The sequence below is a fragment of the Lithobates pipiens genome, unplaced genomic scaffold, assembly GCF_037356315.1.
Source record: "Lithobates pipiens isolate NorthernLeopardFrog02 unplaced genomic scaffold, aLitPip1_a1.2 Scaffold_23, whole genome shotgun sequence".
Lineage (NCBI taxonomy): Eukaryota > Metazoa > Chordata > Amphibia > Anura > Ranidae > Lithobates > Lithobates pipiens.
This window is the reverse complement of record NW_027507785.1, coordinates 79,154,344-79,171,765: the sequence shown is the minus strand read 5'-3', so window position 1 is coordinate 79,171,765 and position 17,422 is coordinate 79,154,344. Positions and strand designations below refer to the sequence as shown.

At 42.1% G+C, this 17,422-nt stretch overlaps 1 protein-coding gene across 23 annotated transcripts in view; it reads left to right on the top strand.

Moving 5' to 3' along the window:
- Positions 1–17,056, top strand: part of CADPS (calcium dependent secretion activator) — a 624,105-nt gene extending 607,049 nt beyond the window's left edge. For all 23 annotated transcript variants that reach the window (XM_077451917.1, XM_077451920.1, XM_077451911.1 and 20 more), the window contains one exon: positions 15,837–17,056. In XM_077451917.1, coding sequence (XP_077308043.1) covers positions 15,837–16,016 — 180 coding nt within the window. In that variant the 3' untranslated portion in view covers positions 16,017–17,056. The remainder of the gene's footprint in view (positions 1–15,836) is intronic.
- Positions 17,057–17,422: the final 366 nt, after the last annotated feature.

The following is a 17,422-nucleotide window of genomic DNA, read 5'->3' as shown; positions in this document are numbered from 1 at the left end:
AGGAGACTTCAGACTAAACGTCCCACAATAAACTCAGGCTGTTTTGTTTTGCTCTAATTTTTTTTATTTTTTATTGTTTTTGTATTTTGAAAAACAAAAAAAATTTGGACATGCCTCACATATAATGTGATGCTCTTTACTTGGTCCTTTATTTCATGTTCAAAAGTGTTGATGGTTGGCATCTATGCCTTTCAACTCTATAATGTACAAGCACTTTTTTTTCTTCCTTGTCAATAAAAAAAGTTTGAGTTAAAAAAAAAGAAAGAAAGAAAGAAACCCAGGAAGTATTAGTGAGCAATTGCTGCTTCCACGCTTTCTTACATGACTGAGTTTAGTGGGATGTGTGATGAAGGATATGAGGTCCATGTTTAATATTATACTAGCAAAAGTATGCCTGTTCTGGCTCTGTCATATGTTATCTTCTCTGAACCATCCCACTTGGTACACTGTGCTGTACATGAAACGCCTTTTGTTGTTGGTAATGTTCTGGACTGCCCAACTCCATATTCTGTGCTGTAAAAGACATATTTATTACCATACCCCTATCACATTGTGCTGTTTCAGTTATGATTTGGATTGCCCCTTTCCATACAGAGCGCTGTGAGATACTCCAAACTGCTTCAACTCTATACACTTAGCCAGATGTGACATACAGGCATACCCCACTTTTAAGTACACAATGGGGTTTCTTTACTAAAGCTGGAAAGTGCAAAATCAGGCTCACTTCTGCATAGGAACCAATGAGCTTCTAACATCAGCTTGTCCAATTAAGCTTTGGTAATAAAACCTGGAAGCTCATTGGTTTCTATGCAGAAGTGAGACTGATTTTGCACTTTCCAGCTTTAGTAAATAAACCCCATTGTGTACTTAAAAGTGGGGTATGCCTGTAATTTAGACTGCCTATTCTATACACACGCAGTTCTTTATATACACCACAACATGTCACTCTTAAAGTAGAACACTCTCCCAATCAACATTGAATTACATGTAATCCTCATGCTGCTAGAATTATTGAACAGATGAAAATGTATCATATTTACTTGTTTTAAACTTTTTTTTGTCACATTTCTTCAGTTACTTCCTGGTTTCTTGCCTAGGCAAATGATGTCATACGTCCCAGGAGTATTCAGGAGAGGAGGAGGGGTTTTCTCAGCTAAGCACACTCTCCTGCATGCATGGTTGATCTAAGGGCAGATGAATTCTTGGAATTAAATTCTACATGGATCATTTGCCCTTACTCAAGATGGACATGACCAGAAATGCTAGGGGGGTGTTTTTCAAAGCAATATCTCAACAAAATAAAGCATAGAGATATGGATGGATGGGGGAGTTTGCTTTGAATATCAAAAATGATTGAAATAGTGTTTTTGGCTTGTGGTGCTCAGATGCAGTGAAGATCCGCTTGAAGTCATCAAAAAGAACTTAAAATATAACTGTGCTTTCACTAAAAATTACATGTACTGGTACATATGTATACTTGTGTCTATTCATTGAAGGTTGAAGGGAGTGGAATTTGAAAGTCCCATCTGTTAATTTGATTACAGTTTATAGTGTATAGCATAAACCAAAAACACTATTTAATTCATTTTTATTATTCAATGCAATCTCCCACAACCATCCATCCATGTCTCTATGCTTTATTTTGTTGGGAAATCACTTTGAAAAACACCCATCTAGCATTTCTGGTTGTGACCATCTTGAGTAAGGGCAAATGATTCATGTAGCATTTACTTCCTAGAATCCATCTGCCCTTAGCTCAACCATACTTGCAGGAGAGTGTACATAGCTTTGAAAACCCCTCCTCCCCTCCTGAATAGTGATGGCCGAACGGTTCGCCCGGCGGTCGTTTCGCGGCGAATTTCCGACATTCGCGGTCCGCACGTTCGAACGCCTTTTTCCGTCGTTCGCCGCGGCGGACTTACGTGTTTAATGTATACAAGAACTTTAACCTTTGGTGACACGTTTATCATGTGATACAGGACAGCCAATTGAGACATGACAGCACATGGACACTTGTACATTCCCCCTAACCTATAAATACACCCGATCCGGTGGCCATTTTACATTCTTTCTTCTGTTACGATAGGGACAGGTTCCTGTGTGGAGTAGGGAGAGATAAACCACTAGCTATTTGGTACACAAAAGTTCTTTTCAGGACTGGTATAGGTGTTAGGTGTTGATAGGTTTGCTGTGCTGCTGATTCTTGCAGCAGCCTGAGTGTCTTTTGTTAGTTTAGAGAAAGGGAAAGGACGGTGTATGCTACAGGGACAGCCAGATTAGTCTTTCATCATCATCATCATCATCATCATCATTAGCTGTTACTATCAAGGTCCACAAAAGAGCTGTTCCAGTAACCACTAATCGTTCTCTTTTTTTGCCAATTTGTATAGGGACAGGAAGGAAGCAGTGTTGTCAGGCAGTGAGGGTAATTTTAAAGACTTGCTGTTATTATTAGTTCCACAAAGGTTCTTTTCAGGACTGGTATCAGTGGTACAGTAATAGGCTTGTACATGTATAATATTCTTTCTTCCAAATATAGAAAGGATATTATACTTGACTGCTGCCCTTCTGCTGCAGTCTGCTAAACATTCACAACTCACTTGTTCCACAAAAGTTCTTATAAGGACTGGTAACTTGGTATAGGGTGCTACGGTACATAGGCTTGAGTGCGGTACAGTCTGCTGTTCTGTAAGGACCGCTATCGGTCCACAATAGATAGGGTTGACGTGCACCACTGCTGACCGCTGCCCTATACTGCAGCAGTCCTTCAGCGGTATAGGGACTGACGTACAGTCTGCTAAACACTAATACACAACCTGCTTGGTCCACAAAAGTTCTTATAAGGACTGGTAACTTGGTATAGGGTGCTACGGTACATAGGCTTGAGTGCGGTACAGTCTGCTGTTCTGTAAGGACCGCTATAGGTCCACAATAGATAGGGTTGACGTGCACCACTGCTGACCGCTCACCTATACTGCAGCAGTCCTTCAGCGGTATAGGGACTGACGTACAGTCTGCTAATCACTAACACACAACCTGCTTGTTCCACAAAAGTTCTTATAAGGACTGGTAACTTGGTATAGGGTGCTACGGTACATAGGCTTGAGTGCGGTACAGTCTGCTGTTCTGTAAGGACCACTATCGGTCCACAATAGATAGGGTTGACGTGCACCACTGCTGACCGCTGCCCTATACTGCAGCAGTCCTTCAGCGGTATAGGGACTGACGTACAGTCTGCTAAACACTAATACACAACCTGTTTGGTCCACAAAAGTTCTTATAAGGACTGGTAACTTGGTATAGGGTGCTACGGTACATAGGCTTGAGTGCGGTACAGTCTGCTGTTCTGTAAGGACCGCTATAGGTCCACAATAGATAGGGTTGACGTGCACCACTGCTGACCGCTCACCTATACTGCAGCAGTCCTTCAGCGGTATAGGGACTGACGTACAGTCTGCTAATCACTAACACACAACCTGCTTGTTCCACAAAAGTTCTTATAAGGACTGGTAACTTGGTATAGGGTGCTACGGTACATAGGCTTGAGTGCGGTACAGTCTGCTGTTCTGTAAGGACCGCTATCGGTCCACAATAGATAGGGTTGACGTGCACCACTGCTGACCGCTGCCCTATACTGCAGCAGTCCTTCAGCGGTATAGGGACTGACGTACAGTCTGCTAAACACTAATACACAACCTGCTTGGTCCACAAAAGTTCTTATAAGGACTGGTAACTTGGTATAGGGTGCTACGGTACATAGGCTTGAGTGCGGTACAGTCTGCTGTTCTGTAAGGACCGCTATCGGTCCACAATAGATAGGGTTGACGTGCACCACTGCTGACCGCTGCCCTATACTGCAGCAGTCCTTCAGCGGTATAGGGACTGACGTACAGTCTGCTAAACACTAATACACAACCTGCTTGGTCCACAAAAGTTCTTATAAGGACTGGTAACTTGGTATAGGGTGCTACGGTACATAGGCTTGAGTGCGGTACAGTCTGCTGTTCTGTAAGGACCGCTATAGGTCCACAATAGATAGGGTTGACGTGCACCACTGCTGACCGCTCACCTATACTGCAGCAGTCCTTCAGCGGTATAGGGACTGACGTACAGTCTGCTAATCACTAACACACAACCTGCTTGTTCCACAAAAGTTCTTATAAGGACTGGTAACTTGGTATAGGGTGCTACGGTACATAGGCTTGAGTGCGGTACAGTCTGCTGTTCTGTAAGGACCGCTATCGGTCCACAATAGATAGGGTTGACGTGCACCACTGCTGACCGCTGCCCTATACTGCAGCAGTCCTTCAGCGGTATAGGGACTGACGTACAGTCTGCTAAACACTAATACACAACCTGCTTGGTCCACAAAAGTTCTTATAAGGACTGGTAACTTGGTATAGGGTGCTACGGTACATAGGCTTGAGTGCGGTACAGTCTGCTGTTCTGTAAGGACCGCTATCGGTCCACAATAGATAGGGTTGACGTGCACCACTGCTGACCGCTCACCTATACTGCAGCAGTCCTTCAGCGGTATAGGGACTGACGTACAGTCTGCTAAACACTAATACACAACCTGCTTGGTCCACAAAAGTTCTTATAAGGACTGGTAACTTGGTATAGGGTGCTACGGTACATAGGCTTGAGTGCGGTACAGTCTGCTGTTCTGTAAGGACCGCTATAGGTCCACAATAGATAGGGTTGACGTGCACCACTGCTGACCGCTCACCTATACTGCAGCAGTCCTTCAGCGGTATAGGGACTGACGTACAGTCTGCTAATCACTAACACACAACCTGCTTGTTCCACAAAAGTTCTTATAAGGACTGGTAACTTGGTATAGGGTGCTACGGTACATAGGCTTGAGTGCGGTACAGTCTGCTGTTCTGTAAGGACCGCTATCGGTCCACAATAGATAGGGTTGACGTGCACCACTGCTGACCGCTGCCCTATACTGCAGCAGTCCTTCAGCGGTATAGGGACTGACGTACAGTCTGCTAAACACTAATACACAACCTGCTTGGTCCACAAAAGTTCTTATAAGGACTGGTAACTTGGTATAGGGTGCTACGGTACATAGGCTTGAGTGCGGTACAGTCTGCTGTTCTGTAAGGACCGCTATCGGTCCACAATAGATAGGGTTGACGTGCACCACTGCTGACCGCTGCCCTATACTGCAGCAGTCCTTCATCGGTATAGGGACTAAGAGTTTTGTCACAGGGTCATTTAAAAAATGACAGGCAGAGGAAGAGGCAGGCCCTTCCGCAGGGGTGGTAGGGGTAGGGCAGGAGCAACAGGCTTGAGCCAAAGTGGGAAGTTGCAGAAGGTGCGTTCAATTACTTTAAAGGATGCACCAGACTTGGTTGAGTGGCTCGCTCAGCCTTACTCTTCTGCACCCTCCTCATCCTCTCGATCTGCACCCTCTTCTTCACTCTCTGCTATGTGCACCCCCAAAGACACTACCACCAATAACACGACCACCACCACCACCACCACATACCTTCCGCTTGAGTCACTGGAATTATTTTCCGATCCATATCAAGAGGACATTTCTGATGCGCAGCCACTCTTGGTATTGGATCAGGAAGAGGAGGTAGCAACAAGCGCTACTCAGCAGTCTGACGCCAGTACCCAGATCAGCCCAAGGAGGAGGTTGGTCCCCGGTGTTGCTGCCTACTCCGAGATCTCTACTTATAGCGGTGGGGAAGGTGACGTTGATGATGACGTGTCTAGTGATGTCACGTGGGTGCCCACAAGAGAGGAAGAGGAGGGGAGTTCAGAGGGAGATATGGACCAGCAGATAGGGAGGAGAAGCAGCAATGACTTACATTGCACAGCAGGGACAAAGCAGACTGCAAATGTATCAGGAGCGAGTCATCGACCATGTACGGTCACATCTGGCGCTCCCAGGACACCGGCACATGGCTCCGCAGTGTGGGCTTTTTTTAACGTGTCCGCTGCTGACAATAGCGTTGCCATCTGCAATCTTTGCAGTCAACGCGTTAGTCGCGGTAAGCCCAATACTCACCTAGGGACGACCGCCTTAAGAAGGCACATGAGCAGCCATCACCGAGCCCAGTGGGAGCAACGGAACACACAAAGCCACACTGCAGGCTCTCACCGTCCAGCCTCGTCTTCTACTTCTCCTTCTCCTCTCTCCTCACAATTGTCCTCCACTCCACCTTCCATCACGCCAAGCTCACATTTTTCTGCAAAAAGGCAGGCTTCCGTGGGCCTAATGTTTGAGCGTAAAAAAATGATGACGCCGGATAACCCTCTTGCCCAACGGTTGGCGGCTGGCTTGTCAGAACTCATAGCCCGCCAACTACTGCCATATAAACTGGTGGACTCGGAGGCCTTTCGCAAATTTGTGGCCATTGGAACACCACAATGGAAGGTCCCAGGAAGGAAGTATTTCTCAGAGAAGGGCATCCCAGAGCTATATGGCCATGTTCAGCGGCAAGTGAATGTATCTCTGGCACACAGTGTCGGTGCCAAGATACATCTGACCACAGACACGTGGTCTAGCAAACACGGGCAGGGAAGGTATATCAGTTTTACTGCCCACTGGGTGAACCTTCTGACGGCCGTCAAGCATGTAACCCGTGGCACCCGTGTAGATTTGGTTTTACCGCCACGGATTGCATGCAGGCCTGACTCTTCTTCTCCTCCTCCTACTCCATCCTCCTCCCTCTCCTCCTCAGCTGCCTCCTCCTTTTCCGCTGCTAGCGTCTCTTCCACTGCACCGCCCAAGCTCCCCAGAACCTATTCCACATGCCAGGTGAGACGTTGCCATGCCGTGCTGCGTCTGTTGTGCCTGGAAGCAAAGAGCCACACTGGCCCGGCACTCCTTTCAGCTTTGCGTTCACAGGCAGATGAGTGGCTAACACCGCTCAATTTGACAGTTGGTAAAGTGGTGTGTGACAACGGTGCCAATCTGCTTAGCGCATTGAAACAGGGCAAAATCACGCACGTGCCGTGCATGGCACACGTCTTAAACTTGGTCGTGCAGCGATTCCTTGTCAAATACCCTGGGGTCCAGGACATCTTGCGGCAGGCAAGGAAAATCTCGGCCCATTTCAGAAGATCTTACACGGCCATGGCTCGCCTTGCTGACATTCAGCGGCGACACCATCTGCCGGTCAGACGTCTTATTTGCGATTGCCCGACGCGATGGAACTCAACCTTCTATATGCTTGATAGGCTGCTCCAGCAGAAACGTGCAGTTAACGTCTACCTGTATGAACTCTGCGAAAGAAACGGTTCTGGGGAGCTGGGTTTTTTTTCACCGCGCCAGTGGCTGCTCATGCGCGACACATGCAGACTTCTGCGGCCATTTGAGGAGATCACCAAACTGGTCAGTCGCAGCCATGGCGCCATCAGTGACATGGTACCTTATGCCTTCTTTCTGGAGCGTGCATTGCGTCGTGTCATTGATCAGGCTGTGGAGGAGCAGGAGCGGGAAGATGAGGAAGTCGCAATGCTGGATGAATTCCCAGGGGGGGCTACTCTATCTGAGACAAGTCAACAACAGGAGTCTGATGAGGAGTCAGAGGAGGATGGTGCCGGGGCGGATGAGCAGGAGCAAGAAGAGCATGCTTTAAACCTTTCTGGGATCCCTGTTGTGCGAGGATGGGGAGAGGAGAATGAAGAGGACGACATTATCCTGGATGATGAGCAGGAGCCAGGCCACCACACCGCTTCCACTTTAGTGCAAATGGGGGCCTTCATGCTCCAGTGTTTTAATAGGGACCCCCGTATAAAAAGCATGAGGGTCAAGGACCAGTACTGGGTGGCAACGTACTTAGACCCCCGGTACAAACACAAAATGGCGGAAATGTTACCGCCGTCGCAGAGGGCTGTCAGAATGCAGCACTTCCAGGCCTTGCTTCGAGAAATGCTGCATTCTGCTTTTGCGTGCGCTGGCAGAGGAGCAATTCCCACTCCCAGAGAAGGATTTGCGGGTACCAATCCAACAGCGCCTGCAAGAAGAGGCCGGTTTGAAGATGTGTTGGTGACTTCGGATATGAGGTCATTCTTTCAGCCGACCCATCGACAGGTGTCATCCGGATCCAGCATCAGGGAACGCCTAGACCGTCAGGTGTCCGACTACATTGGGTTAACGGCCGATGTGGACGCTCTGAGGAGTGATGAACCCCTAGACTACTGGGTGGGCAGGCTTGACCTCTGGCCAGAGCTTGCCCAATTTGCAATCGAACTGTTGGCTTGCCCCTCATCCAGTGTCCTGTCCGAAAGGACGTTCAGCGCAGCAGGGGGGATTGTGACCGATAAGCGTACTCGCCTAGCTCACCACAGTGTTAACTACCTCACATTTCTAAAAATGAATGAGGCATGGATCTCGGAGGAATTCAACACATGTGACCAGTAGACCATGTATATGTCTATAAACTATTTTTTTAATCAAGCACACAGACCTTCTTAATTCATTTGGCTCACTTCCTTGACCCAAAAAAGCACACCGTACTATATGCCCCTACCCTCCTCTTTGAAGAGGTTGAGCGGTGTCATATTTCTACTGGGGCTGCTTATGATATCCCTGTGCTGTGCTGACTTCCTCCTGGGGGTTCTTATTATGAAGGGATCACACTATCCCTGTGCTGTGCTGACTTCCTCCTGGGGGTTCTTATTATGAGGGGATCACACCATCCCTGTGCTGTGCTGACTTCCTCCTGGGGCTGCTTACGGTGCTGCTGTCAGCGCTGTATGTCACGGTGCTGCTGTCAGCGCTGTATGTCACGGTGCTGCTGTCAGCGCTGTATGTCACGGTGCTGCTGTCAGCGCTGTATGTCACGGTGCTGCTGTCAGCGCTGTATGTCACGGTGCTGCTGTCAGTGCTCTGTATTACGGTGCTGCTGTCAGATGCCTCTATCACGGTGCATGTGTCATTCCGGTATGTCACGCTGCTGGTGATCATCTCCTGCACCCTCTTCTTTGCCTACCCTGGTCCCTGACCTTCCCTCTCCTCCATTGCCTTCATTAGCTCCATAGTCCTGAATTGTTAGAACAATTTCCCAAATAAAATAAAAATGCTTGTAGTTATCGATCCCAAATTCACCTCATACATGTATTATGTCATTGTCCAGATGGTGGGACTACGTTTTACCCCCTAATAATTACCACGTGGCCGCAAATTCGACATGAAGGTTTGCAAAGTTCGCCTCCCATTGAAGTCAATGGGGCCCGCGGCGAACGTTCGGTTTCGCGAACGTTTGGGTCCGTTCGCATTTCGCGTTCGCGAAACGTCCCGTCGGAAGTTCGTCCATCACTACTCCTGAAGACTCCTGGGATGTATGACATAATTTGCCTAGGGCAGGAAAACCAGGAAGGAACTGAAGAAATATTTAAAAAAAAGTTTAAAACGAGTAATTATGATATGCTTTGCTATCTATTTGCTAATGCTAGCAGCATAAGGATTAAAAATAATTAATGTTGATTGGGAAATTGAAGATCCACATTAGGTGACCAAGTAGAAGCTGATGGTCTTATTTCTTGTCACAATGGGTGTATGGAGCAGTGTTTTTTTACTTCTGGTTGAAGCAGGATAACACTTCTGGTTATATTGAGGAGGCTGGAAAGGAACTGAAAAGACTTTGACAAGAATGCTAGAAATTAACCAGTTCCAGCCTGGCCTATGGCATATTGATCTGGGCGGACATCCTTCGTGGATCGCACGGGGCCATGCGGCAGCCCGATCTGATGCCAGCTGCAGCCACTGGACATACCCGCTGACTGATCACTGTGACTGCTGTAACCCGTTACAGCAGGTCACATGACAGCTGTAAACAATGGATGGGTCCCTTTCAAGCCATCCATTGTATACAATTGTGTTGCTAGCTATGATTAGTCAGTGTGATTACATGGTACTGACATGGCCAATCACAGCCCATCTGTACCATGTGATTAGCTCTTACCAATCACGGCTAATCACAACAAAATAAATCAAATTAATCAATTTCATTCAGTAAAATGCTTGTATATAGCAATGTAATGCACAGCTATATGCAAACATAATGTGTAAAAAAAAAAACTGATCACTTCCCCAGAGTAGTACAATGTTACTGTTGTAACATTATATTGCTCTTGTCAAAGTGTAATAAAATAAATTGTACAAAAAAATATATTAATAATAAAAAATTTAAACTTTTTTTCGTACAGTTATCAGTCAGTGTCCCTGATCACTGCCACAGCAGTTATATGATGACGCTGTACTGCACTGGTGACAGTATGTAAAAAAGAAAAAAGTTTTAATTTAATAATTTTCCAAAAAATTATGACAAAAAATTGACAACTTCAAAAAACTCACCAAGCCTCTTGCTAAATACCTTGGACTGTCTACTTTCTAAAAAGGGGTCTTTTGGGGGAGATTTCTACTGTCCTGGCATTTTTGGGCCTCAAGAAATGAGATAGGCCATCAGTACATCAGGATTGATCAATTTTCAGATATATACCATAGTTTGTGGACTCTATAACTTTCCTACAGTCTAAATAATATACACTGATTTGGGTTGTTTTCATCAAAGAAATGGAGCAGAATACATTTTGGCCTCAATTCATGAAGAAAGATTATTTATTTGCAGAAACAAAGAAAAAAACATTTTTTTTTTAAACTTTCGGTCTTCATTTATTTATTTAGCAAAAAATAAAAAACCTAGTAGTGATGAAATACCACCAAAATAAAGCTCCATTTGTGCGAACACAATGATAAAAATTTAGTTTAGTTACAGTGTTGCATGGCCACACAATTGTCATTCAAAGTGCGACAGCACTGAAAGCTGAAATTTGGCCTGGGCAGGAAAGGGGTATACGCACCCTGAATTGAAGTGGTTAAAATGACCAGAAATAGCTTATTACAGATTTAAAACTAAATCATTAGAACACTGAATAAAATATAGATATTTTCATCGAGCTAAAGAATGCCCCACTGTGAGCCAACTCGGGTCACTCTTGTAACTCAGCGTAATAGATTTCTTTAACAGTTAAAGGCTTGAATAAGGAAACACACCTTGATCTAGTTACATATCCAGATGTCAGGAGACTTACGTTTGCTTATTTGGCAAAACATCAACCACGTGTCTTGCAGCTTCCATAGGTGTCTAAAGATGCATGCATATTGGGGTGATATGCTGACAACAACTAACACCTAGATAGGTAGTGACAAGTGTCACATATACATAAGCTCCATTTAACAACTGAAATTGTTACCATTTAAAGAAAGGCAATTTAACTGTTTTTTGCCCAGCAGCTTACTTTGTTTTCCTTTGAAGGGTTGACTGCTTTAAAGTTTATCCTATCAAGTATGACATGCATAAACATTTATAAATTATAAATTATTATTTCTCCATAATAAAGTCTAGGATTTTTGGAACTTAGTTTTTGTGTTACAATATAAAATAACTATTTTTCCTCTTTAGGTTACTGAATAATACCAATTAATTAATACGTTGGGTGCAGACTAATTATTATTTTGTAGGTGTGTTTTATTGAGTTTCCACTGTAGCAGTTATTATTAATTTTTTGTCATATGTCAGTTCTGTCTGTCTTCTGTCCTTGAGGGCTAATTCTTATACAGTTTTTGAATTGTTTTAATTAACAGACATTAATAAATTAAATATTTTTTTTTCCATTAAGACAAATGACTGAGCCTACCGCAAAATGTCCTGTTTGTAACCTATAAGGACTGGAGCCTTGTGTGGGTGATACAAACTCTCTTCATACAAACAAATCAGATATGTGACTGTGCCCAAATCCTTTACATTTTTCTGTCAAAATTTTTGTCACAATGCAAATTACCTGTCTGTGAGGCTTTCGATGATAGTAGACACTCTCCAGCTTCTGTGTAGGAATGTGTTAGAGGCTCTGGATCCAAAGTAGTTGTACTCTTATGCCCTGTACACACGGTCGGACTTTCTGATGGAAAATGTGCGATCGGATCTTGTTGTCGGAAAATCCGATCGTGTGTGGGCTCCATCGGACTTTTTTCGTCGGGAATGTCCAACACACAAAGTTTGAGAGCAGGATCTAAATTTTTCAACAAAATCCGATCATTTAAATTCCGATCATGTAAACAATTCCCACGGACAAAGTGCCACGCATGCTCAGAATAAATTACGAGACAAAAGCTATTGGCTACTGGCCCATTTATAATCCGGTGTTGTATGTCACCGCGTTCAGAACGATCGGATTTTCCGACAACTTTGTGCAACCATGTGTATGCTAGACAAGTTTGGGTCAAAATCCATCGGACAAAATCGGATGGATTTTGTCATCAGAAAGTCCGACTGTGTGTACAGTGCAGGGCATTACAATGTAGAATATAGGAAGTGGAATACAGGGACTAGAGTTAGGCTAAGGCCTCTGGGAAGTGCTTTGTACAAAATCAAAGAAATTCAGAAGAGTAGAAACCACGCCAATGGTCTAGAGTCCAAATATTTCATCATCACTGTTTATTCGAAAGAAACAAACCAAAGTATTTTGAGATTTCATTGCTAAATTAGCTGTTGAAGTCTGCTTTCTCAAATGTATTTATAGTCTATGTTTTATTTCATATTTAAAAATATTGCACAACTATTGGTGGGTGCTTATTGTCTTTGATTTTCGTGCTTCTGGGCTGTATAAGATGAAGAGGTTCTCTTGAGCTAGAACTAAAAAATGGAATACCCCCTGAGATTTGGAGAAGTGCAAAAAATGAGGAAGAAGAGCTAGGCCTTTCCATTGTAAACAGAAATATAGGCATATAGCAATAATACAAAAGTCTAATAGGAGAAACTCCACCGATAAGCTGTATTTTCAGTAAAAGGTTTTATAATGTCCAATTGCAGCCTAAAGCAGTAAACAAGCACCTAAACGTTAAGCAGCCCATAGATGATTCAGCTTCTTTTATTCAACCAGCGGGTTGAAGAAGAAAACTGACCCGATTCCCCCATCCACATATTCAAGTTGTATGGGCTCCTGCTGAGCTATTTTGTATTGATGACCGAGAGACATCTCAGCTGTCAGAATACAATGATCTGCTATAGCCAGTGGTGCTGATCAAATGGCATTTATCTGACAGGGCGGTTGTACAGAAGTCCATCTACCATTTCTAACCACTGTCCCCATATACTACATGAATGGAAATTTGGCCAGTCCCTCCTGAACCCGCCAAATTTCAATTCATATATAGCTGGCTTTAGAAGTAAGGATAATCCTTTGGGGACAGTTTTGTCTTCCGTTTAATTTTACTTACAAGCTTGCAGATAAAACCCAAAACTTTTGGCTTGGTATTATTTCTGAAAGCTTGTAAATAGAACAAAGAATGCAATGTCTCTGACTGGCTTTTCTTCACTCCTGAAGTTTAAGTGCTTGTTTGCTCTCACTACTCTTTTATGGGAGTAGAGAAGGGATGCTTTCATTAGAGGCTTCTTAGAGGTATATTGTTTTGTGACAAATTCTCTTTAAAAGGACAATTCTCTTTGAAAGGACAATTCTGCTCTGTCATTGGGGTTGATTTACTAAAGAAGCAGAATATATTGACTTTTCAAAGTGAATTTTCATTTAGCTTAGTGAATGGGGTAAAGCAGAAGATAAATTCACTTTGCAAAGAATACTTAATCATGTGCAAGAATAATTTAAAAAAGAAAATGATTTTTGTTTGTACATAATTGGATAATTTATGTCTGTGCATCTTCACCTCATTCACTTAGCTAAGTGAATTTTCACTTTGCAAAGTGAGCATTCTCTACTCCTTTACTAAATCTGTATTCACTCTTCATATGCAAATTCTTAAAGCCTATGTAGCTGCAACAAACATGGGCAGGCCATACCTGTGTAAGTAGTAAATTTTCAAGACCCTGTGTGGCAAATGAACACCCCCTTTGTTGTTGGCTTAGGAGCAATTTAGGAAATACAGACTTTCATTAGTAAATTCTTACCCTATTACTTTACTGAATTATAACTGTTTGAATAGAAGGTATGAACTTACCAGTCTCTTTTGACTTTACATGGGGCCATCCCTGTTGCTTACATGGGTTTAGTATTTTTAGATACTTTGAAAAACACTTGTATCCACCATAGAGGATAACTATTTATTTTCTAAAGTTTACATTTAAACCAAAAATTCTCTCAAAAGATCAGTTACGTTCACACAAACACATTTCATAGAGGTGTAACAGAAAATAGCAACAATTAAGTATTTTATTTATTAAATTGACTTAGACAGTATTGAAGTCAGAAGCTCAGTATGACAATTAAGCAATTACAATTGTCACCAAGAGGTCATCAATGGCAGACTTCTGGTTTTACGTAAGTCCCCTTTCACACAACAAGACTGCTTGGATCCACCTGTCTGTTTTTCAGGGGGATCCGAGTGGGCCATCCGTTGACTCCTCTGGGCAGGCAGATGTCAGCGGAGATGTGCCCACTGACACCTTCAAGCCATCCGATCCACTGAAGACAGATGTATGGCGATACACCTGCCTTTCGCCTTGGTAGATCGGATGGATCGGCCACAACTCCATTCTACTTGCACAACCATGAACATATGAAGTATGGCCTAGGCTGACAGCTGGGCCATTCTGATATGCAAGTTTCAACTAGCTCCTGTGGTCAAGAGTCTGTATGTTTTCCCACCCTTCTTCTTTGCCTCACTATCGGTTCATCTTTATATTATATAGCAATGTTATCAGCTACATTTGCTAGTTGGAATTTATTTATTGTATAGATAATAACATTTTAGATTCTTGATCCAGGGCAAATCCGATTCCAAGGGATCAGGAAGGAATTTTTAACCCCACTGGAGCAAATTGGACCATATCCTATAATAGTTTTGTTTGCCTTCCGCTGGATTAAGTATGGGTTTAGGGTTCTGAGGATGCAGGTTTTTAATTAATTTAATTGATTTATTTTTTGGTTGAACACAATCTACACATCTTTTTTCCAGCCTAACCATGTTTTTGAGGCTCCTGGGAGCTGGTTTATATAATGTTTCCAGCACGTAGTCAGTTACTGAAGTGATGTAGCAATTAACAAACCTATTTATTTTATGACTTTGCCATATTCAAAGATATTCATTATTTTTTATTAAAGTAATAAATTCATTCTTTTATTATGAGGTAACAAAGATTTCATAATGTTTTGTACTGCATTTCAAAAATATAATATAGCTTAAAGACCCCGTAATCATTTTCTAGTAATTATAAAGAAATAATAGTCTTTATCTTTTTGGCCCAAAAAAGTGGTCTACCTATAGCTAAGAGTACTGAAAATTAGCTTACCGTGAAGGTCTTGACATGCCATGTATGCAGCGACTTTTTTTCTTTCCTGTAATGGTTTTAATTCCTTGGAATTCTCAACTTACAAAGCAGTTGATGCCAGTATTTTAAGGCTTTCAAGGGTTAATGTCACAGAATTGTCACCTCATTAAACAAGTCACTAATAAGTTATGCCTGTCGGGAACGTAAATAGGTTATAGTGGTGCCATGTGGAAAGCTGCAAATAAAATTTACAGTTACAGGGAAATTGGTGTGAAGAGAGGATTTTAAAACATCTCCTATACTATCAATGTATCATGTTAATTTTCACCTAATTTAGCCCCAGCCAATATCATTAGCTTCTAATTGTGCTTTAAAACAAGCTAGGAAGTAGATAATCCAATGAGTCAACCCAATGATCTTCATTACAATTGCAATTTAATACTGCAAGAACATATATATATATATATATATATATATATATATATATATATATATATATATATATATATATATCCATTCTAAATGTTTTGTTATTTTGTTGTATCTCAGAATTACATTTTTTATCTATTTTTGTATGCTGTTTAGAAAACATATCGCGATTTCCGATTGCAAGGTGTCTTGGACTCCACATTAAACAGCAAGACGTATGATACCATTAGGAATCGGTTAACAGTGGAGGAAGCAACGGCTTCTGTCAGCGAAGGAGGTGGGCTTCAAGGAATTACAATGAAGGACAGTGACGAAGAAGATGAAGAGGATGATTAAATATATGACAATAGAGGCTCAATGGGATGTAGCCACCCCAGGTCCCCAGTGCATGTCTGTTAGCCACATTAGGGAATTTTCTGTCCGCTCCAACTGCCCATAAAAACTCTACCAATACGATTGTCATTCTAGCTGTGTAATTAAAAAAAATACCTGAACGCACTACATTTGGTTCATAGGTTTCCTATCTTCAAATCTATAGGTTCATGAGCAATATAGAGCACCATTGTTTAATACTGTTAATTGATCTATATAGGAAACATGCTAAATATGTCCCTGTTCTAAGCAAAAATATCCAATGCTTCATTCCTGTAATGTATATATGTTGATGGTAAAATTGTTGTGCCTATGAGTGAGTAGTTATGTCATTTTTGTTGCGTGGATGCCACCTGCTCATCATAAACAAAACAAAATCTAAAGGCTTTGTTTTCAAAGAAGAGGCTACACCCAACGAGGTTTAACTATGGCAATCCATTCAATTCCGAATTCAGCTCATCCCGAAAATCTAAGTTATACTCTTTTACTTGAACATCCTGTTAGTTAACTAGAGGTTACATATCAGCGGATTAGTATTCCAAAAAAAAAACTACAACTGTTCTACTTGTCGTAGATATGAGACATCCGAAAACTGAACAAGCTACTGTTGAAAAAAAATATATAAAACAGTTTTATGTTTATGTCTTCACTTTAAATGTTACATTTTGTTTAGGTTTTAATAAAAGTGTATGTAAAAAAACACAAAAAAAAAAGACAAAAAGACAACTTTAATAACAGACTTAGACTATAAACTGTGTTTATAAGACTATACAATACTTATTTCCGTAGATTGTAACCTTAATTTACATTATTTTGTGTTTCACAATTGTTTTTATATCTGCCATGTACATTGCATTTTGACCAGTAACTGCATGTCAACAGGGTCCCTCAAGAAGCTTTTTATCTGTGTAAAATAGTGGATCCATCTTGCTTTTGCCTTACAAAAGCCTACAGTTGTAAAAGTGTAAGGACTGTGGCTTCTCAATAAATAACTATTCAGATGTCCCAAGAGTGATGTTTTTTTCTTGGTGAGGGTTTGAAAGATTGAAGCAAAAGAATGGCATTTGTGAAATTTTCCTAATATCAGTGTCTTTTTCCGATGGTTTATAACTGCATATAAAAACAAAATAAAGTAGAGGTGTAACAAATGATGATCAATCACACAATTTTTATCACTTTTTTATTAAAAGAAGCCTCTTTTGCCTTGGCTGATATTGCTTTCAGTAAGCCCTAAAGCAGGGATGTTTAACCTTTTGAAGAGCAAGGGTCACGTGATTTGACAACTGGTCGGGGGCTACAATGAAATAAAATGGTTCAGAATTTATTTATTTTTTATTTTGAATAGCATAATGAAGATTTTAAGCAACATT